Source organism: Ambystoma mexicanum, chromosome 7p (assembly GCF_040938575.1).
Source record: "Ambystoma mexicanum isolate Mex_15411 chromosome 7p, UKY_AmexF1_1, whole genome shotgun sequence".
NCBI lineage: Eukaryota > Metazoa > Chordata > Amphibia > Caudata > Ambystomatidae > Ambystoma > Ambystoma mexicanum.
In genome coordinates this window covers 902,240,697-902,264,116 of record NC_090939.1, presented here as the reverse complement: position 1 = coordinate 902,264,116, position 23,420 = coordinate 902,240,697, and the positions used below count along the sequence as shown (strand labels likewise).

Genomic DNA, 23,420 nt, shown 5'->3' with positions numbered 1-23,420 from the left:
TAAGTCAGAAAGAGAAACTCTAGAACATTGTATAATGTATTGTCCTATGTTACCCATCCAAAGGAAAACACATTTTAAAAAAGGTCTTCTGAATAGATATAGCAACATGGCATTGGATAGCATTTGGCATGATATATCCAATAATCCCAAATTGGGTATGCGTGTGTCAATAGTGCACTTTCTAGACGCAATCTTTCCAAAATGTCTTTCTGAAGAAGGGTTCATGCAAGCGTAGGTACTCCAATGTATTGACATAAACTAGAGCTTCATGAATTTTGCAAATCTTTTTGGATAAGTGCAGTAGGTCAATGTAACTAGTTGGATTTAGTTAGTCAAGGTTGTTGAAATCGAATATCTTTATTTTTACTGATAATGATGCATTTGGCATCAATGACAATTGTATGTCTTTTATCTTTCATTTTCCTTGTTCGCTAATCTACTTTGTGCATTTGTCTATACATTGTAAGCTGTTGTATATATTGCATTTTATAAATTCGTTTTGTATATTTGAAAGGATGATTGTATTATCCAAATCAAATAAAAAAAATTAAAAAATGCAGCATAAAAGGCCTTCAAGTGATTTTAATGCTAAATCACATGAATTCAGCAAAATGCATTTCTACCTCTGATACAGTGGTAGAAATATATGTGGGACATTGGGCTGTGCACAAAAGGATCAGAAATCACTGTTCTGTGCATTGTGTGAGCATTCCCCTCCACCTATTCAAATAGGCATGTATACGCCTTCCTTTGTGGTTATGTGCACATTCCATAAAAAAAAAAGACTGGATGTATATATACATGCAAATGCATGTTAATCGCCCGCTCAGATATGTTTATGCACAGCAGATACAAAGGGAATCTGAATGTGAGCATCCTTAATACACACCTTCAGGGTCCTCTTTGTTAACCCCCAGAATCCCTTTGGAGTTGGGTCACAAGAATCGGGGACTTGAAAAAAGTATAGATAAGGCATCTGTTTAAGGTGCCTGATTCTGGTAAATTAACAGCGTACTTTATTCATAAAGGAGACCTGCACATTTAGGGAGGATGGAGCAACAACCTCCAAGTGAGGCCCTTATGAATACACTGGTGTCCTGTGCACACGTGTCACTCCTACAACCCACGGTATCGGGTAATATTATCCGCACCAATGATATCGCCATATATATGGTCGTCGGAACTGCCATAGGCGATATTAGTGGGGATAGTTTTTGGGGCAAATGGGAGCAGGGGTTGCGCTCCCTTTAAAATAATATGGGGGTTGCAGGGGTGTCCCCTGCAGGTTCAATGGGTTAATATTGCTGCAGAAATACGCCACCATTCTTGTATGGCGATATTTTTGCAGGGATATTAACACATGGAACCCAATCCACGTGGTTTCATGGAGCACTGTTCAGAATGATTGGCCTGGTAGTCCCTTTCATGGTAAATTGCAAAAATGCAGGCACATAAAGGATAAAGGGCTACATTTATGGACGAGCACAATGGACCATGCTGTTGATAGCCTTGCTTTTCTGATAATACACAGAATTTTGAGAAATTCTCCTTTAGTGGATTGTGCATTCTCATGTACTTTTGTGGAAAGGTGCACATAGATATATTTGTTTTCCCGTGCATTTATTCTCCTTCCAGTTCATGAGCACAGCATTCAGATTCCACTTTGTGAATGCTTACATCTTTTATCACATGCATGTGGGATTCCACAAACGTATGTTTCAGTTGTCTGGAGAAACATCCTTGTAAAAAGCCCCTGTGAGTTGATTTTCAGAGTCCGCTTATAACCCACATTAGATTGGCGGGTGGACTTACATAGAGAGCATTGCTGAAGATCAAGCCAATGATTATAGGGGTAACATTTTTCACTACCAGCCTTGAACAAACAGTGGCTTCCTTGAGAACTCTCCTATGTAGGAAAGAACATAGCTAATTGGGGCAGTAGCTTTTTATAAGAGAGTTTAAGGCGGGTGGCAGTAGCTGTCATGTATTAGAGAACCACCACGTAAGGTGTGCAAATCTGGCTCTCCTAAAGCACATCATCTGAACAGAAGGACGCTGCACATACACACATGAATAGCACTTAGAAGCAGTAATAGTGTATAGAAGTAGTTTTCACTGCTGTACTTGACTAAAAGTAGACAGAAAGCCATGTTGAAAAGGTGTACTGGGTTCGGTATGGCTCAAAATACTCGCCTTCTTAAAGGGCAGTGCTTACATCGATTTCAAATGCTGTTCCCTTCAAGGCTGGAAGGTAGTCTGAGCAGCAAAGGGTAGATTGATACAACTACGGGGCTGGATTGAGGTAAAATCAATTTGCATACAAGTACCCATGCTCCTTATCATCAACCCACAGCAAAACACTTGAGATCTTAGTGTGCCACAGAGATGTCCCATGGATTTAGGGAGATCACTTTGATTGCACATTGGACCCCGTGAGAGAGAGATCTGATGACCATCATGGGCATGACCGGCATTGGGGGAAGGTTGTATCTATACTTAAACTAAGGGAAATATGGAGGTAATATAACCCCAACACTCAGGGTGGGTGGGAAGGTTCTTTTTATTAGTCTCCACACAACATTTACACCAAATTAGATTTTGATTCAAGGGAGATGAACACTTCCAAAAATGTGTAACCGCACAATACTTGTGCAGAACAATATCTGACAATGGTCCTCTACAGAACACGCTTCTATGGTTCCGAAGGTCCAACAGTAATATCAACTTGGAAACAGAGTAGGAGGCCCCGATGAATTCGGCATACTGGAAGAGTATCGGAATACTAGGTAATATGGGAGCCCTTCAAAGTGGTGGTGAGAGAGGAATGCATGGCAATATCTGCTGGGATTAGAGCCACGTTGACGAAGACACTATAGAGAATTGAGAAGATCAACGCTGCAAAGTCTACCTTAGCGTGCATAGAGGAAAATAAACCCTGCCTAATAAACTTGAGACAGGACTTTATGGAAGCCTGGGATAGACTAGACCATAATTATGTTGCATTTTCAGAGAAATTATATGAACAGGGAAATAAGCAAGGTAAGCTATTGGCTTGGTTATTAAAACGTACGATCCCATGGATGAACATAGTGGAGATAATGGACGAATGCGGACAGAAATGGCCAGCTGGTTTTGAGATTTAGAAATTGTATGGTAGAGCGATGCAGGTAGTCTTAGAAGAATTAGAGTATACGCTACAGAGCATCAACCTGCCTAGCATTTCGGAGAGCCAAGCAGTGGAACTAGGTGACCCCATGACTGAACTAGAAACATCATTAACAATATCAGAGGGTGTGAAACCCGCTTTAGGGCCCCCTTTTATATACCTTACCCCAATTTACCATCTATAATTTTGTGGTAAAACAAAGGCAGCAAAAGTGGCATATACATAAAAATAACAGGGGTCTTTTTAAGGTCTTTAATTAGTGAGCAGGCACAAGGTAGCACATGAAAATTAGAACCATACAAGTTTTGAATTTCGTTTGAACCAGTTTGAGAAAGAATTGTTTTCAGAATCTGTTTAGAACCACATAACTTAAGTTGCTATGTTAATCATCTTGCTCAGACCAGGAAAACGTTTTCAGTTAACAAGATATATTGCAATTAGCTTTATGCTATGTTTTGTCTAGACGCCAGTGGTCTTAGTGTGACCGCGGGCCAGAATATATTGGATGCATTGTTGAAAGCAAGAATTACAATCTAATTTTATTGGGAGGGAAAGTGTTGAGTAAAGCAGCAATCTCGAATAAATATCAGAAGGTTTTTATAGTAACTTAGAATACATTGCAAACCTTACACAGTTCAACTACTGTTTTGTTTGTATACCTAATTTCCGGTGACGATCGGCTTATTGCCTCCCTCGATCGAGTCCCAGTGTTATAGTTCCACTGTTATCAGCACGTCTTGCACTTACATTACGACCATAACAACATTTGATACTTGCTTAGGAGTTGTGCATTTAGACTGCGTGCTAACTGTTAAGTTTGATTTGTCTTAAATGATCACATACACATTTGCTTATGTTTGATACAGCTCTGATATATTCTGTATTTTCCAATTGTTGACTTAGTCCATGTTGTATTGATTCGTCATACAATTTATAATTTATTTTGTCCATATTGTATTTTTGTCATACAATTTCTGTTTTCAAGTTTGTATTATTTTCATACACTGGTAGTATCTTGGCACATCCTTATTAAACAAGACTTCAATATGCATCTCTCAACATGCGTTTCCCCAGAGGTGTTCCCATGGTATCTCGGGAGGATAGCTCAGGGCAACGTGCTCGCCTTGGAAGCAAGACGACACAGAGCAACACAGGGTTGATCCTTGGGTCCGCGCTTAGAAACCTCTGGGAATTAAGCGCATTATAAATAACCTATCATATATCATGGCTCATCAGGAGAGAGTCTGTTATATAAGGTAGTGGACATCAACAAACAAGATAGAAAATAAAAAGATAAGAAGAGGACAGAAGGTTATATATATGTTGTAAAAGGCTCTCTTCTTCACAAATGCTTAAATAGTCAAATCACCAGTTGTTTAAGGTCCTCACACCCAGTATTATGGTCTCTTTAGAGATCAAAAGAAGGTGGGTGTTCCTTCATTTTTCTTTTTAGGTACAATTTGGTCTTCTGTAATCAATCACCTATAAAAGTGAATGAGTTCATGTAAGTATTCTGATTAGATCAATTGCTAATTTCCACATGTTATTAGAGGGAACTTGTTGTGTGCTTCACAACACTATGCTGCTTACTATGTGTGCTCATGGATCAAGAAAACGTTCATATTAATAGTGATTACAATTGTAGAGGATCTCCCAAAGTTACATTTGGCTCTGGTCTGTGGTGATCCCTACTAGTCTAAAGTGCTAAACTTAAGCAAAACAAGCTGCTGCTTTACATTAATTGAAACCCCCTCATGATAAAAAAAAAATGTTTTTTACCTTGTGTTTGTAGCTGAATTGGGAAGATACGATTGTCTTCTATCACAGCACCCGATCCGCGTTGTGATCTCCTAGCTGTTTCACTTCCGCTTTTATGTGACAGCAGAGTGACATCATTGCATACGTCAATTTGATGTTTTTGTTACGTTTTGAGGCTTAATTGTTTAATTTCCATGTTCGTTTGGGATTTTTTACCCCCATTACTCCTGACAAGTATTGTAATTTATCCTGTAGATGTATTTTGGCTGTATTTTTTAAGTGTATTTTAGATTTGATTTGATGTGTTTCTTGTTGTTAAGCCTATATTAAAATTGAATGAGGACATTACTTGGCCTCATTCCATTTCAATAAGGAGACATGCTGCATCCATTTTTAATTCCCTTAATACATCTTAGATTTTGGCACTTGCAGTGTTGTGGTTTGGGCCAATTTGAAAAAGGAAAATAAAAGTGAAATTTGAGAAATCAAAGTGACAATAGGTTCCTTAATCATGACCCCAAATTATGCTTTGATACATTTGAAACATGAACTCTGCGGTGAACATTTCAGAGTATTAATGATACATACATTGTATTTGTACTGTATAGAGTATTGTACGTTATATTATATTCTATCTAATGGCAAAACATTTTATGAAACAAACATAATAAAGAGAGTCTCAAACTGAGCCATGTAGTGGGGTTAAAGCCTATGACAGACTTTTTCTTCTTGTCTTGAGTTCAAACTTTATTCTATCTGGGTCATTTGGTGTTCCGAATAAAATGTGTGGCCAACGGATATCTGTAGTCTCATTTTTAATTACTCGCATGTGTTCCATCAGTCTTGTTTTTAGAGCTCCTATAGTGCTGCCAATGTACATTCTGTTGCATACACATATGATGCCAAAAATGACAAATTTGATGTTGCAGTTGATAAACTGGTTGATTAATTTATTATTTCCATTTGGTAGGAATAGCTTATTCTTTCCATTAAGCATATGTGGGCAAATTATGCAGTTTCCACATTTGAACGTTCCTGTTGGTGGTGGTACAGTCAGAAAACTACTCGATGTGCTAGTGGGTACAGGTTTTAGAAAGCTGGGGCTTTCTGATAGATAATAGTTGGATTATTTTCCAGATATTTATTAATAGTATTGTCTGTCTTAAGGATATTGCAATGTTTTTTCAATATGCTTTTTGTGATGTATGAGTTTGTGATGTTGTGTCCCCAGCGCGTACTCTCCCGATGGCCGCCATTCCAATGGACTCTGTTTTCCCTTTCCATGGCGGCGGCCATTTTCTTGGTCGTTTTTTTTTCTGTTTTTTTCTGTTGAAACGCTGCAACATTTCGGGACAGAAAAAAATAGCTTTTAGTACCCAGTCACGCAAATTTTGCGGGCCCGGATACTAATAGCAATAGAACCCTCGCGGCGGGGGCATTACCGACTCTGGTAATGCCCCGGGGCCTTCGGTAAGGCCCTCGCTTCGCTCGGGTGCTATTGCTTAAATAATGTTGTCAGTGTTCTATGCTGAGAAGTCGTGAATGCCTGCAGGCAACTTGATTAGTCACTCATATCAGAATTCAAAGCTATTTCCTGACACCTCGACCATAAGTCTCCATGGGCAGCAACCATTCATGCCATCAGTCCGTTTCAATATACAGGCACACAATCCAATGGGAGGCTGACATGGGTATCCCCAAACTAATCATGTACTCTAAAAAGCAGTTGTTTCAGTAACTTTCCTGCCCTAATTTGAAACAATACTATGCTTCCAGGGTTTTGGTTAAACCAGTTACTCTTTATCCAAAGTAAACCCATACACCCAATAATGAGACAATAATGTAAACAAAATACCAAAAGCTCTAAAAATAGAACGTTTTTAATGGGCTAATACCCCTTTGACAGCTACCTTTATTGAATTGTGATGTGGCCAGTGGTGGCTGATGTGTTGGGGAACAAAGGAGCCACCTCCCACTGCTTGTTGTAGATGAAAAGACAAAAGTTTAGATTCAAATTCTAAATGTGCATCTTTTTCCTATATTAGTTTCTCGAAAGTCCTGATGCTGGTAGTGGTGGACTGGGCTCCATCTCAGCAGGGACGCATCTCCTGCGGTATAACTTTCCTCCCGTTGACAACAACGTGGCCTGTCCATTAAGATGAAGTCTTTTTGCAGGAGGGTCTTGTGTTCCCGGAAAAGGAATGTATAGTCCTCTGCCATATGATTAAGAAACCTCAGAGCATCTACTAGACTGCACTCATCCTTTAGCCTTTTAGGGCCCTCTTGTCTGGGTTGTCCCTAAGCGAGTCAAAGTGTGACCTGTCCATCATTTGGTAAAGATCCTCATTCAAATACCCACCAATCGGCAGGTGACTTGGTGCTTCTTGTAGAGCTTTCTTGATGCCAATCTTTGCCTGTCTGATTTGGTCCATACACCAGGAACGGTTTATAGTGATATTTTCGAATTCAATCATTTGGAATGCATTAATTTCGAATCAATAATGTCTAAAATAAAATGTTGAATTATTGTATTTTTATTTTTTTAATGGGGGGTTACCCCCCCAACCTCCAGTTTTTTTTAAATAACCCTTTTTTACTAGCCAAACCCCCCCAAAAAGCGTAAAATAAAAAAAGAATTTGACATTTTTTTTCGACTTTTTTTTGTCTCGCAATTAATGCATTCCAAATTATTGATTTGACATTTTAACTGCACACCACCAGGAACATCACCCATCTTCATGAGTCATTCAAAAGCATTCTTTAGTGGTGGGGGGCTGCCCGTTTATCAGTACTGAAACTCCATCATTTTTGGCAAATGTAGAGCTATAAAAGATTTTTGCTCAATATCTTTTAGTCATCTTAAAATGTTTGTTAGACTGGTTCTCGGGAAGGAGGACCACATCTTCTTTTCTTGCAGGTGTAGGAAAATATGTTGGTGGAGTTATTATCCCTTGTCCATGTAGCACCTGAGTACATTTAATGCACGCCAAGACATCAGGCATTTGTTCTTGCTCATAGTATTCCCATTCAATGCAAGACTAGAACCACTGTTCAGTTCACCTCGTTAGACTAAAGAGTTGCAAATCTGTCTCCGATCCAGTTCAGGGAAAGCTTGGCGCTCACCTGGTATTTAGTTATGAGATCCACATTGAATTATCCATTGTGTGTCAGACTCTGAGGGTTGTATTTTGATGAATTTTATTTCCTTTTGGGCTTTTGTTTAGATAATATAGAAGTGATGAATGTATAACACAGCTTAAAGACACTGGTGTCATTGCCTATAGTGCGAGTAATTTTGGATCATGCCTGTTCAACCTTTCCTAACTCATTTTTGGGTCAACCTTTTCCTCTAAAACGAGTGAAATGTTCATGGGTGATCTTAATCGGTCTCTTGTTAATTGTCTTTCCATTATTGTTTGTATTTCTTTCAGATTTGCTATGTCAAAGGTGCGGTTGTTGATTTGGAATCTAATATAATCTGGAAGGAACCACCCTGAATACCTTCTGACCTCATTCAACATGTGATGTTTTGCTTTCTGCAATGTACCATTTGCTCAGGGATCCATTTGCCAGATCTTCATAGAACCATATTGCATGGCCTTCCTACATGAGTAATTGTTTCTTCCATACTAATTGTAGAACCTCTCCCCTCACAGCATACTGGGGAAATCTAACCTGGATTACCCTGCGAGATGTTTACCTCATGTAGTCTACGTGCAAGGGTTATGTCTGTCCTGCCAATCACTGTTGGGTCCTTTCATTGTTGATGTAGTTTGGTATACAGGATGCAAGTTACCAACACCCTAATATTACATTCTTCACATCTATCTCGGAAACTGACATCTGACAATGTGAATGTTGTTCCTTTTTTCACATGATTTGAAGTTATGCTGGCATTCCGATAGATCTTGCGTATTGTTTATCAGTTTTGACTGCAATATTTTTGGGGGTATTTATTTTGTCTTCTAGCTTGGCCATACGATTTGCCACCTCTTCTAAGCACATCAGGTCTGTCCCCTGACTGTTATTTCTAATTTTTTAATGTGGCAATGTCATAGACTATGGCTTCCATCAATATGTACATTGTGGCTGTCAATGGGTCAAATCACCCAGAAACCCCTCAGTTTGCATATGTAATTTTTGCTTTAAAAGGCACAAGCCTCAGCACAGTAACTTCCTAGCACCACAGCTATATATCTTCTGAGTGGGTCAGTCCTGACATTTCTTTCTTTGGTTTTTGATCACGCCACAGTTTTTGTATGAGGAGTCGGTCACTCCTACGTCTGAATGACATATTTGTGTTAGCGGACTGTTCACCTATGAAAGTGTCAGTTCAAACAAGGGTAATACATTGCAAGAGTCTATTTCGTTTGCAAGGCATTTGCTACTATGTCACTTTCAAAGTAGAAAGTTATGTTTGTCAGGGTTGTGGCAGGCTGGTATAATCCCCTTTATCAATGCTGGGTTTACCTTTTAAAGGGAATGTTTAATCTCTATGGGAATATCATCACACTGAATATTGAAAAGGCATTCCTGAAGTCTTTCCTCCTTGGTTGGCCTGTCCTATCTCCACATAGTATATTTATTTTTGTGTAACATTGCCGGCCTAACTAAGAACATCCCTGATGATTTGTGGTCCAGGTTTATCGGAGCACACCACATTATAAGCTTTTAGGAATCTTGGGAAATTGAATTGACTAACTTCCCCAGCTGTGCTAATTATGATATCTCTGCATCCGAAGAACCAGGGGGAAGATCAAGTGGGGACCCATGACTTGGATGGATTTATCCTTAAATGTCTCATTTGAATTAGTAGACAGTGGTATTAAGGACTTGCAAGGGATGCACATAAAATTCAGGGATGGCATTGAATTCCTGCTCTTAAATCTGTATATTAGGCAGTGACATGGGAATGGGATTAAAACTATCCATTTTACAAAAACAGGTGTAGACGCCTGGGAGGAAAAACATGCAAGAGATTTGCACATAATTGTTGCAGGTGATATGATCCTCAATTCCAGCCTCAGGAAATAGCCAACGTGCTCTTAGATGATCTAGCGTGGGACATCCCAGGTTTAATGGCTGCATGCCCAAAGTGACAGTATAAGAATTGCCCAAGAGGTGGTGCCTGGTTCTCTTTCCATCTGAAAGCATGCAATGGGAGGGCAATTGGAGACTGAGCTGCAAAGTCAACTTTCTTTCATGGCAAAAATAGAAGCAAAATTAAGTATATTCTTTTTGATGTACTGGCATGGGTATAAATGAAGGGTTTTGTGGTTAGCCATCGATCAGACAATGATTAATGCCATCTCATGCTGTCATTAAAAACTCATTCACATAGTACAATGTTAAAAGCAGAGAATTTGAGGAGCATGCCATTTGGTATTTCCCGATACTCTAGGCATTCCATTAAATGGCATACTGTTGATAAGGTTACAGTATTACCACAAATATATCAAGAAATACTGATGCTTCTGGAGTTGGTGCTTATGGACCCATTGGCACCCAACAAGATAGTTCTGGGATTTTTCAGCCAATGGTCACTAAGCCGTGTAATGTGGATAAAGGATTAGCAACCAAGATGGTAATTTGGATCGTGATGACTGTAGGAAAGCCAAACAGAATCTGCTGAGTTGCGTTAAAAAAGCTGGGTACTACAGAAGGGGACGAATTGTGCCTGGAAAGGTCTAGTTATAAGAAACTGATTACCATGAAAAATAAAGAATGCACAGAAGGTTTGTGGGAGTTACTTCTTGGCGCTGTAAAAAAGGATAGTGCCAAGTTCTGGAAATTAGCGACCTTGGTACTCTAGACTATTCTAGACAATTCTGCGTGGCAACATCTCAGAGAAAACTTGGCATGACCACTTTAAAGAACTCTATAATAAACCAAGATCATCTAGAACACAGATGCATGTGACCCTGAATGCAGAATATCCTCCATCAGACCCCCTGTTGTCTACACTAGAAAATAGTTTCACTGCCGGAAAATTGCAAAGAAAAGTAAGAAAGCCCCCGGACCAGACAGGATACCTGTGGAAGCCGAACCGAGAATGTGGGCACCATTTGGGCACCATGTTTATTACGATTATTGAATGTTATAACTGCTTGCAGTGTAGTGACAAAGTCTTGGGCGAGAGCCAAAAGAGTGCCAATTTATAAAAAGGGCATGAGGAGTCCTCAAAATGTCATCCAATGTCTTTATTGTACTCTTTTGGTAAGATCTTTGCAAGGGTAGTGCTGTGCCACTTAAAGAACTGGTTGGAAGATAACAGACTCATAAATTATCTGCAGGCAAGGTTCCAATGAGGACAAAACACTACCGACCAAAGTATCAGGCTGCTCTTATTAATTGACAGATATGTGATCCTTTGGAACATTTATCTTTATGTATTGTTTATCTACCTCCAAACTGCTTTTGATGGCGTTCCATTAGCAAAATTCTGGAAACCATAAGTCAACTAGGGATTCCCTTACCCTGATCGCAGCCTTATAGTTGTTGTACTCTGGCAATGAAGCTGCATCAAGGTTGAGCTGAAATGGAGACACAACCTCACCGTTTGAAGTCCAGATGGGGGGTGTGGCAGAGCTGTGTATTAGTCCAGACACTTTTAGGCCTTTTCATAAATGGGTAAATCAGAGTATTATATCAGTCCCACTGATGCTCCTACTTTGGGTATGCATACGTATCCTCTGTTATGATTTGCAGATGATGCTATCCTTATATCCCCGACCCCTTCTAGGTTAAAAAACCAGCTTCTGTAATGATAAAGGCTGGAAAATTAATTACTCTAAGGCCAGGTCCATGGTTTTCACAAAAAAGGCAAAAACAGCCCAAATCAAGACGTATGGCTATTTAGGGCTAAGGTTTATGATCACAGGCAAATGGAACCAACAGCTAGAGAAAGCAAGTTTAATGCTCTTCAGGTACAGTGGGACTATTGCTAGGTTTACAAACTAACAAAGAAATGGGGCCGTTAAACCAACCTTGGAGATCTATAAACTGTTGGCAATATAGGCACCGTTTTATGGTCCAGAGCTCTGGGGGGATTGTGATTGTAACACATTGTGTCACAGAGAATGGTTTTCTCCCAAATAATATTGGGGTTATCTAACAGTACCCAAAGTATTCTGTTACAAGTGGAATGTAACCTGTAGGAATTAAACCTGCCTCACATTAGCCGAGCAATCACACGCAAACTCCTCCTGTACTGGTTTAGGCTCTGGAGTGCCCTAGCCCTACTTAAGAATGGGGATGCATCGCAAAGACCTGCTCATGCAGGAAGGTGGAACCTCAATACCATGGTGTCTACACATTCAAAAAATAAACTATTATATTGTTATGAAGAGTTGTGGACAAATCCTGCTGTGAAAAATATCAAGACCAAATGTACTGGGTTCCATGTGATAATGTCCCCGCAAAAAGTCTGTTTGGCAAAAAAGTCGCTGCAAAGAGGGTGTGGTTTGCAGCAACATTAATACTGTAAACCTGCGGGGGACACCCCTGCGAACCCTGTTTAATATGTTGTTTTCTTTTTTCCCCAAGGGGGCAGGGTATAGCCCCGCTACCCACATAAATGGTCACCATATATAATGTCGCCACAGCCTTTCCTGGCGACTATATGTATCGCGACTATTTGTGTGGGGGTAATATTACTGGATACTCTGGGCCTCATTAGGACCCTGGCTCTAAGTGTTTAGCGGCACCGTAAAAGGCTGTGGCGCCGCTAGACTCTTAGCGCCTTACTACGAGGTCCCTTTGCGGGACCCAACCTGAACGGCTGGTCTAGACCAGCCGTTAAAGTAGGGACCCGCAAAGGGACCTTGGTGCTAAGTACGGTACCGTAATTTGCGGTAACGTACTTAGCGCCTTCCCCATTCCCTTAGAGCCCTTTGGGGCGAAAATGGGAATGGGGAAGGGCCATGGTTCAATGGGGAATTACCACCCCGCCAACCTTGGAATGGGGTGGTAATTCCCCATTGAACCATGGTGGACCTGTTACAACACCGGCACCAACCATGGTGCTAATAGCGCCATGGTTTAGCGCCGGTGTTGTAATGAGGGCGTATGTATTGTTAAAGTACATTTTTTAACTATTGATGAAGAATGTCTCATGACTAAAAATCTCTAATTCAACATTGCTTTTTTTTGTACTGGAAGCATACGGTGGTAACGGGTTGCGAGTTATTTTGACATCATAACACCAAAGTTCATGCACTGCTTATACATTAAATTTAGGTTTGCAATATTACTGCTTGCTTATCAAATGAATATTTGAGAGAACACTGTGTTCGATGAATGTTCCTGTGGTAGGAACATAACTGAAACTGATATACATTTTCTGTTAATATGCCCATTATATGCGGGGTACAGAAAATCTTACTTGAAACAAAGGTTTATAGAATAAGAACCACCAAACAAGCAACGGCTCTTTTTGGAAGGACAGATGGTGAGGCTGCAGCATATACAGTGGCTAAATATCTGCACAGAGCCTGGTTTAAGAGGACATTATTTGTAAACTCAGTAAATGTAGACCTAGTTTGCACATCAGAAGTAATAGTAGGTATTTATTGAAGGTAGTATTTTGATTTGTGTGTTTAGATATGATGTGTGCATATGTTGTTAACTGCATTGGTGGTTATATGTGATGTATATGATGTCTTGAACGTTTTTGGATAAAGTTATGTTATATTTTATTTAATTATGAATGGTCTTCACTTTGTTATTGGTTTTTTAATGGATGTGTGTTGCCTGATAAATTTCTGTCGAGTAAAGGGGCAATAAATGAACATGAAGAATCTTACCACTTTTGGATTTCCAGTATGCTTTGGACTGGGAAGGGTATTTTTTCTATTCTATTTGGAATATCGAAATAGGATACTCTAAGATGCCCCAAAGTAACTTGCTAAGCCACTCAAACTAATTCAGAATACAGCAGCCATATGATGATGGGGGAATAAGAGACAGCAACCATAATCCTCAGCCCTGAATCATTTAAATTGACTGCCAGTGTACTAATGTATAATCTTCAAGGTTCTCTGCATTGCCCACAAGGCCTCCTAGATGATTGGACCAAAATATCTGCCCACCAATAAGACATTTTACTTCCCTATACATCTTTGGATTAAATGAAGGGGCTAAACCTAGTTTTGTTTGGTTTCTAAATGACTGTGAAGTAATTTACTTTGAGTAGGCTTCTTCCGTTTATTTCTCTTTTAATGAGGGGTTCACATTGGGAGTTCCTACCACCCACCTACTGACCCACGCCCTTACACTTTCCTACTCCTCTTTAGCCCCTCTCTACATATACCTATTTATTTTACCCCACAAAGTAAATCACAATGTAGTAAATTACCACGTAGTAAATGATTCAGATGAAACCATGGTGTGCACTAAACCGAAATGACATCTGGTCCAGTACATCCTCTATGCTGGGGAATAAATCACCTGAAGATCTGAGACCTTGGAGAGATCACAGAAAATTCAGGAAACTGCTGAAAAAGTAGTTGTTCTCTCTGGCATTCAGACCCCGGTTGGCCTGCTTTGTACCACCCGCTGCTCTTGGAGATGCCGACAGGGTTTTCAGAGTTCTGCAGTCAAGTAGGATCAAGTTCTCTAGCTACGATGCCTAGCACAATGAATGATATGTTAAATGCAATATATTTGGTTTATGTTGGAATGTTTCCCACAGTAGTGCTCTCCCATCCTCCTTTCAACCTGGCACAGAGAGTCTTCATTACAAAAACTTAGCTAATAAATAAATAATTACTAGTTGAGTAAAAACTGTACTGGAGCCGGGCATTGATGGGACCTGAAAAGAAAGTAACGGGAGCTTTCCAGGGACATGTACTACTGTGGATAGGGGCAGAAGTGGGATGGGAAATGGAGGGTGTGTAAGAAGTTAAAAAGTTGACATACTATGTTGACCTATTATGTTAAATATAGTATGTTGGCATTTTGATACACCATTTATGTTTATTAATGTAGATCAACATTCAAGGCCTTGTCGCATAAGATAAGATGCAAGTTATTGCATTGCTAGTGAGGGACTGTTTGTGATGACACCTGTTGCGGTACCTACGCGCCCCGTTGAATTAGAAGGATTTGTCCTTGAGAGTTAAGGTGACGTTGGAGATCTTGAGTCGCACCAGGTTTAGCTACTACGGAGACTTAGAGCCCCTCCACTCCGTATGCGACAATATGTATTGGTTGTGTTGAGCTATACCTTCGTAGTGCGCCGAAAAATAATGGAATAGGCAAGTAGTTATGATCAGAGTTATAAATTCCTTTTATTTTTGTGATATTAGAGCCTTTGTGGATGACACGTGTTTCGGCAGAGCTGCCTTTTTCAAATCCAGGCTTGTTAAATGAAAAGGAAATGGAAAGAAAAGGGGGACTATCGTAAGGGAATTGAGAACACACAAAAAGAAAAATTCTGTATGTATAGGTATAATCATCAAGCTGAAATGTATTATATGCAGAGATATCTAAGGTGCAAAAGTGTAACAGATTTCTGAATTTGTTAAAAAAACACTGTCTTTACAGGTGGTATAATCACCCATTTCACCATTTATAAAATAAAAGAAGAAAATGACAAAGGAAAAATTGGGGTGAGCGGTGAGTCTTGTGCTGAATTATGCATAAAGTTCAGAGCGAAAAAAGAGGGAGTTTAGAATCAGATAATGACAGTGGGAGACAGAAGTCTACCTCTAAATATGAGAGGAATGATCAGGTTGAGGAAAAAATATATAAACATGCACATGGCAGCTAGTTAGTGAAAATGCGGGCACTTTTTCTTACCTATATGGTTAGCTCATAGGTCACTGCATAATGCATGAAGAAGCTGATGTTCACAGGGATGAATCCCTCCTAAATGTGAAACATATGAAAAAGTTGTTGGAATAGGTTCCAGGGATGTGTTTAGTAACTGGTTTAAATGAGTGTTAGAGTTTAAATAGAAAAAACCCCACTATGTAAGCGCGAGCACGCAGTAAATACTATGAGAAAAGCTGTGTCAGTCATATAACATGTTTCAACAGTATAATTCATATCTAACTGGTAATTCGTAAAAGCAACCAGTGTTAATATATATTGTAGCGGTTTTAGAATAATGGCCAGACCTCATGGTTAAATCATTAATAGTTAAGATAGACTGGCTAGTTGGCTGGAAAGTGATAAGGTTTCACTTTTAAAAGTGAAAATGCAAAAACGAAAATGCATGGTTTTAGTCCACGTGCGTTTCGGTAAAGCGCACGTGTGTGGTTTATGAATAGCATCAAGTCTTTAAGGAAGCCCCCGTGCTCAGCACGCACATCAAGCAGGGTCTTACCTGGACAAAGAAGTCCTCCGTATATTCGAGTGTCCTGTGTTTACCGCATTGGGTGCAGTGAATAAAAGTGAAAAGTCCTATGTCTGTTACCATTACTGGCGGCCATAGTTTGGGAATGAAAAGCGTGTTTTGGCTGTGCATAGTGGTGGGTGTCCCATTCTATGATGGGGTTTCCGCATGTTTAAATTGGAAACACATACTAATACGAGTTTTGAGTATGGGGTTAGGCACAAATTATAAGGAATGATGTGCTGTAGTTACCTGTATAGGTGTTAAGAAATAAATAAAGAACACAAATTTAAATGCGAGTACAATTATTTGGATATAGCATGATGAGGCGAATTCGTGGCTGATCAAAACGAAAATAGGGTATTATGGGAAACGTAGTGTGTAACTGTTTATGGTGTTTTCCGCATGAAAAAAAAAGGGGGGATTGTGGGAAATGTAGTCAGACTCCCATGTTTGAATTGAAGGATGGTTTGAGAAAGAAAGGCAGTTTTAGCAAGAGAAATAAGTAAGAAATTGAAGACGTATCAAGTTACATGGTTACCATAGCATAGGTATAAGAGGCAAGAAAAATATATATTTTGGAAACGTTCGTGTTAGGAGCCGAAGAGTCAGCAGGTATTACGTATTATGCTATGTCAGAGAGGAGAATATATAGTAATACATTGAACAAATAAAACAAGTTGCATAATTTCAGAGGAAATGTATCATTTCATTGTCGGAGTTTAAACCCCACTCCACTGCTCGATGATGCCAAATCAGTCTTGCTTCGGCTCTTCTGAGAAAGAGTTCCTGGTTACCACCTCTTGTGGTGGTCTTGATTTTTTGTAGACCAATGAACTGGATGTCCAATTTATTGTCCATTTGGTGCTTTAGTTGCCAATGTTGTGATAGTGGCAAATTACTGTCTTGACTTCCGATTACTGAAAGATGTTCTCTTATCCGAGTTCTTAATTCACGAATGGTGGAACCAATGTAGATCAATTGACATGTGCATTGGATTGCGTATACAACAAATTTGGATCGGCAATTAATTTGTTGTTTGATCAAAGTTTTTATCCCTTTTGCATCTGTGAATACAGTTGTTGGTGAATGAGCATGTTTGCACATGTTGCAGAAGCCACATTTTCTGAATCCCGTCGGTTGTTTGAGCCATGTTTCTTGGGTAATTTGTTCTTGTTCTGGTAAGAAAGAGGGCTGATACACATTTTTAGAGTTTTGGCCTTTTTAAAGATTAGAGTAGGGGGTATCTTTGAGATTTTCTGAAATATGGGGATCAAGTTTGTGGAGATACCAGTTTTTCTTTAATGCTCTTCTGATTTCTTTGTTATGTTCACAATATGTGGTGATGAATTGTACCACCTCTTGCTGTTGTTGTGGTTTTGGTTTTGGAGTTAGTGTCATTCTTCTAGTCATTTGTATGGCCTTGGTTCTTGCCTTGTTAATGTCTTTTTTAGGGTACCCTCTGGCGATGAATCTTGTGGATAGAAGTTCACATTCTGATTGGAAAGATGTGGTATTGGTACAGTTCCTTTTAGCCCTAATAAACTCTCCTTTCGGAATATTTTTGATAACTGGTTTATAGTGACAGCTTGTGGCGTAGAGAGTGGAGTTTGCCTCTGTTTCTTTCCTGTAGGTTTTGGTTGTAAGTTTATTTCCAGAGACAGAAATTTTGAGGTCTAAAAAGTCAATCTCAGAATCACTGGATTTGCCTGTAAATTGAAAACCAAAGGTATTGTTATTGGCTTGTTCTAGAAAGTCCATGAGAGCAATTATTGGTCCGTTCCAAATCAGAAAAACATCATCTATATAGCGCGTCCATTTGACAATGTGATTGTTGTAGCCCGGTAATTTGTAGATAAAGAGGTCTTCAAACATGCCCATTACGAGGTTGGCAAGGGCGGGGGCAAATTTGACTCCCATTGCAACTCCGCAAGTCTGTGCATGTTTATATATTTTTTCCTCAACCTGATCATTCCTCTCATATTTAGAGGTAGACTTCTGTCTCCCACTGTCATTATCTGATTCTAAACTCCCTCTTTTTTCGCTCTGAACTTTATGCATAATTCAGCACAAGACTCACCGCTCACCCCAATTTTTCCTTTGTCATTTTCTTTTTATTTTATAAATGGTGAAATGGGTGATTATACCACCTGTAAAGACAGTGTTTTTCTAACAAATTCAGAAATCTGTTACACTTTTGCACCTTAGATATCTCTGCATATAATACATTTCAGCTTGATGATTATACCTATACATACAGAATTTTTCTTTTTGTGTGTTTTCAATTCCCTTACGATATTCCCCCTTTTCTTTCCATTTCCTTTTCATTTAACAAGCCTGGATTTGAAAAAGGCAGCTCTGCCGAAACACGTGTCATCCACAAAGGCTCTAATATCACAAAAATAAAAGGAATTTATAACTCTGATCATAACTACTTGCCTATTCCATTATTTTTCGGCGCACTACGAAGGTTTAGCTCAACACAACCAATACATAAGATGCAAGTTATTTTAATGCTTGGAGTAGCCTGTTGGAGTAGGATTATAAAAAGTAATCCTGCTATGCCAGGGTAAGCCTGATAAAAGGCTGAGAGGACTATTTTGACTTTGCTTTCCACAGGGCCATTAACCGGAAAACTCTCACCTGGGAAGGGGTCGCATTGTGGTTGAAGGGGATGCCCTAGCTTCTCTTCCCCATTCTTTGAGTTTCACCAATGCCAAGTCTACTCCACTCCATTAAATTGCCTGCTTTTAGACCAGTTCTATGCAGATATACATCTAGGCAGTTTTCACCTGGACTCCACCATCTCTATAGCATTGATTCAGCAATTAGTTGGCGAAATCAGGAGCACAGTGTATTAGCATGCGGCACCCCTGCATACTAATGCACCCCACCAACTCCCATTCTAGCTATGTTTCCTGACAGCTGGCTTTTCCCCCTGCAGCCTGTACTCGCAAATTAACCTGTGCTCCCTTCTAACCTTGGCACTCACACCATTTGCACTCCCAGGTCTCAGTCAGCACTGGCCAATGCTCCGTCAACACCACCCTGGAACACTGACTCATGCACACCTTGCTTGCTCTGGGCACTAGCCCATCACAGAATCTTCAGAAGTCTGCTTCAGCGGTTGATGACAAAGAGGACATGTGTGATGAGGCACAGTGATGGGGTAGTCCTCTCCATTGCAGCAACTGCGGTATAGAAAGAGACCGGACTACCATGTCCCACTACCTCCACTGACCACAATGTAGCTGCCCCCCGAATTGGGGCACTTCAGCACTGCAAACTAAAAGGAATGTTAACGAGGAGCCAGCCGTGAGTGCTGTAACATCCTGCCCGATTGTTAACTATAACCCTGCCCAAATTGCAGTGGCTTAATGGAAAAATGCTATCCTTAAAGTGATGAGCATTTGTGATGTTTTGTTGGACTTGTTTACTCATTTCTACCAGCCAGCAAACAATGCATTGATATAATTTGGATGTCTCTGAACTGAATATTAAAACACTGTTTTATCTTTCTAGCTGCTCTGTAAGTTAATGAACAGTTTGCATCCAAATGGGAAGGAACCCATCCAAAGGATTTCTGAATCGAAGATGGCCTTCAAACAGATGGAACAGATTTCCCAGTTCTTGAGAGCAGCTGAAGCATATGGAGTAAGAACTACAGATATTTTTCAGACTGTGGACTTATGGGAAGGTAACGTGTTAACACATTTTAAAATGGCTGTTTTCGAAATGGTGGTGCTTGAGGGATTGTGAGAGATTTTGCAATGAAAATACTTAATACACAAGTCAGTACGATAATAAAATAGTATTGTGCACCTGAACAGATATAATGGATTAAGGAGGACACAATTTGGGCAAAATTCTACTGTGATGAATGAATTGTGAAAAACAGATTTTGGCGATTTATTTTTATTTTTTGACATTGGGTGGATTATTTTCTAGCAGCTTTTATGAGAAAATATTCTAGCAAAAATAGTTTTGTAGCAGCTTAATTTAATTTTCCTTTGACCATTATTTTGCTTCTGTTTTTCTTACTTTGTACATAGTATTTATGCATGTTTGTAATTTATATAGCACAAACATAGCTAGAAAGCAAAGATTATCGTACAATAAATGGAGTGTAAATAGTGCGGGGGAGTATTATCTTGCCAGACTTTGGTCTACATTTTTTGGAGATCCTTGGATTCCAGTTTGATTATAGCTTTGCTTTTTGTGTTCCGTTGACCTCCTGAGATGGTGAGCCTTTCAGGTGTTATGGTGTGTTGAACAGTAGAGCTATGTTGGTGATGCAGGCGGTCTTGAAGGTGACGCAAGCTTGGAGGAGTTGTGAGTATCAGGAAGGGAAGAAGAGAGTGGGCCCACCCCAAACGCTCCCACCATTGGAAAAACCCCTGGAGGCCGGACACAAAACAACTGCAAAAGAGCAGCGAATAGGTTTTGGCTATTAATTGGTCCTGGGGCTTGTGCCCACTTAGGAGAAGGTCCGGAGGAGGAGACAGAGTGCGGCAACGGACGCCAGCAGAGGTGGAACAAGGTAAAAACCCTGACAGGTCAAGAGGTTACCAGGCCCCCCGGGGGGCAAGTCAGCGGGAACCACGGGGGTGAAGAGGCCCAAGGTTGCGACCCACATCGATTCTAGAGTAATCAGCCAGGAGTAGACGTAAAGATACGTGGAAAATGATCCCAAGGGAGTGGAGTTCAGGGGGTGCAACACACAGAGGAGAGACCCTCTTTCAACACAGGAGGCTGCGAGCGGGACTGATAAGGGCAAGAACTGAATCAAGTATACAAGACCCCACCTGCCCATGGGCTGGAAGGCAAAGTTGGGACAATTTGAATACCAGAGGCCGGGGGCGGAGAGGAACACTGCAGGCCCCACCATGTCGGAGGCAGGGGATGACGCCATGTCCACCAAGAGAGACATTGCCTCCCTCCTGGAGGAGAGAAGGGGGATGCGGGCTGACATAGGAGGTAAAGTGGATAGGATAAATGTCAGGATTGACAAAATGGATGAGAGACTTCAAGCAGTTGAGAACAACCAGACCTCCCTTGAAACAATGGAGATGCAAATAGACATGAGGCTGGTGGAGTTGGAGAGAAGGGAAGGAGAGGTGTCCCTGAATATGGACGATTTTGAGAATCGTGAGAGGAGGAATAACTTGCGATTTTATGGAATCCTAGAGAAGGAGGGAGAATTGGAAACGGCCCTATGGAGAACCATCCACGAAACAGTGAAGGTCCTATTTAAAGATGAAAACATAAAAAAGCCTAAAATCGACAGAGTGCATATAGCAGGAGTGTCAGGGAAGGGGCCAGGATCTGTGCTTGCACGCTTCCAGAACTACCCAGACAGACAAAAAATCCTGGAAAAAGTGAAGGGGGCAGGGCTCAGTGGTCCTGGGTAATGTAAAAATAGCAATCTACCAGGATCTGTCTTCACTAACGCTGACAAAGAGACGCCAGTGTACCCCCTCATGAAATGGCTTAATGAGAAAGGAGTGAGATACAGTAGGTCTTCCCCTTTTGTATATCCTTTGAAAAAGACGGGTATAATTACACATTGGTGACAGAGGACGATATTCAGAGGGGCATGGGAGAACTAATGGGAGGGGAAGCACCAATGATGGAAGGAGAGGAGAAAGACCCAGATGACATGAAACTCAACACTCCCCGAGCTGGTCATCTTGAACTCTAAGATAAAGGCTAGATGACTGGAAATGGGAATTGGCATAGCTGAAGGAGGGGCAGAGCAGTTTGTTTCTTTTTTTTTGGTGTGTTGAACGATATTGTGCTGAAAGGGGGCTCAAGTACAAGGATTTAGTTAAACAGGTCTGGGATAGAGGAGGACCGCTGGTGAGCTAATCCCCTTGGATGCTATGGATCTGAGTGGGTTTGGATGCCATGGTGGGGTTGGGAAGAGGAAGTTAAAGGGTGTTGTTGTTGTAACATCCGGGGTGTGGTGTTTCAAGTGGCTAGGTACACAGCATGGGCCTGGACATTATGGGCTCATACATGGATCTGTCTCGAGGGCGGGGGAAGTTATGTGGCGCTCCGACAACTGGGCATGCCTGGTTCAGGTGAAATGATTATCGGTTCCCTCAACGTCCAGGGGCCTCAACTCACTGAGTAAGCGATCTATGGTGCTCTGGGAATTTAAGAGGGCTCGACTTGATTGGATATGCCTCCAAGAGACACATTGGCAGAATGGTGGTGAGCCTCAACTGCGGTCCCAGGAGGTGGGAGAAGTGATCATGGTCTCTGATGTGAAAAAAGGCGAGGGGTCGTTGCCCTGATATCATCCCGGCTGGGTTTACTAGTGGACTCAGTATTGGACGACCTAAATGGTAGGTATGTGTTTGTTAAAGGTCATCTGCATGGGGTTAGGCTTGTGCTGCTGTGCTCCGTGTATGCTCCTAATGTAGGCCAGTGTTTATTCTGGGAGGGGGCCAGGGACAAGTTAATAGGGTTTGTGGAAGGGCAACTGGTGGTTGGGGATTTCAACATGGTATTAGATCCAATAAGGGACCGCAAGAGAATGGGGGAGAGACCGGCAATGAGGGCAAATATGGGAGACTCTGAGCGCTTTAAGCAGGTCAATGAGGTCTTGGGCCCAGGTGACTCCCTCACACCCCTGCAGGAGGGTGACATGCCATACACCTTTTATTTGGCAGTACATGACTCCTTCTCGCGCATAGACCTGTTCTTGGTAGACTCAATTCTAAAGGCACAAGTATTGGACACCCAGGTCGCCTGATCCCGTGGTCTGACCACGATATCGTGAGAGTTACGGTGGAAATGGGGAGGGTGGCTGGCCGTGCAGGGAGCTGGTGATGCACTGACTTCCTGCTTAAGGACAAGGAAGTGCAGCAGGAACTTCTTACAGGCATCAAGGAGTACTTCCTCTTTAACGATACGGGAGAGGTTTCGATCCAATCGGTCTGGGAGGTCTTCAAGGCAACCATCCGGGGAGTACTGATAAGGATAGGCTCAAGAAAGAAAAAAGAGGGGGCGTGAAGGAGAGCTTGCACTGCCCAAAAATAATGCAGATACAGCTGGGGGGCACCCAGGGAAAACACATATCACCTGCTGAAGCGAAAGAGCTCCTCTGGAGGTACAAAACACAATTGAAGGCCATCCTGACTCAGGACATGG

At 41.0% G+C, this 23,420-nt stretch overlaps 1 protein-coding gene across 1 annotated transcript in view; it reads left to right on the top strand.

Moving 5' to 3' along the window:
- Positions 1 to 23,420, top strand: part of TAGLN3 (transgelin 3) — a 223,585-nt gene that overhangs the window by 128,028 nt on the left and 72,137 nt on the right. Inside the window, exon 3 of the mRNA XM_069637181.1 lies at positions 19,785 to 19,959. Within this exon, the coding sequence (XP_069493282.1) occupies positions 19,785 to 19,959 (175 nt within the window). The remainder of the gene's footprint in view (positions 1 to 19,784; positions 19,960 to 23,420) is intronic.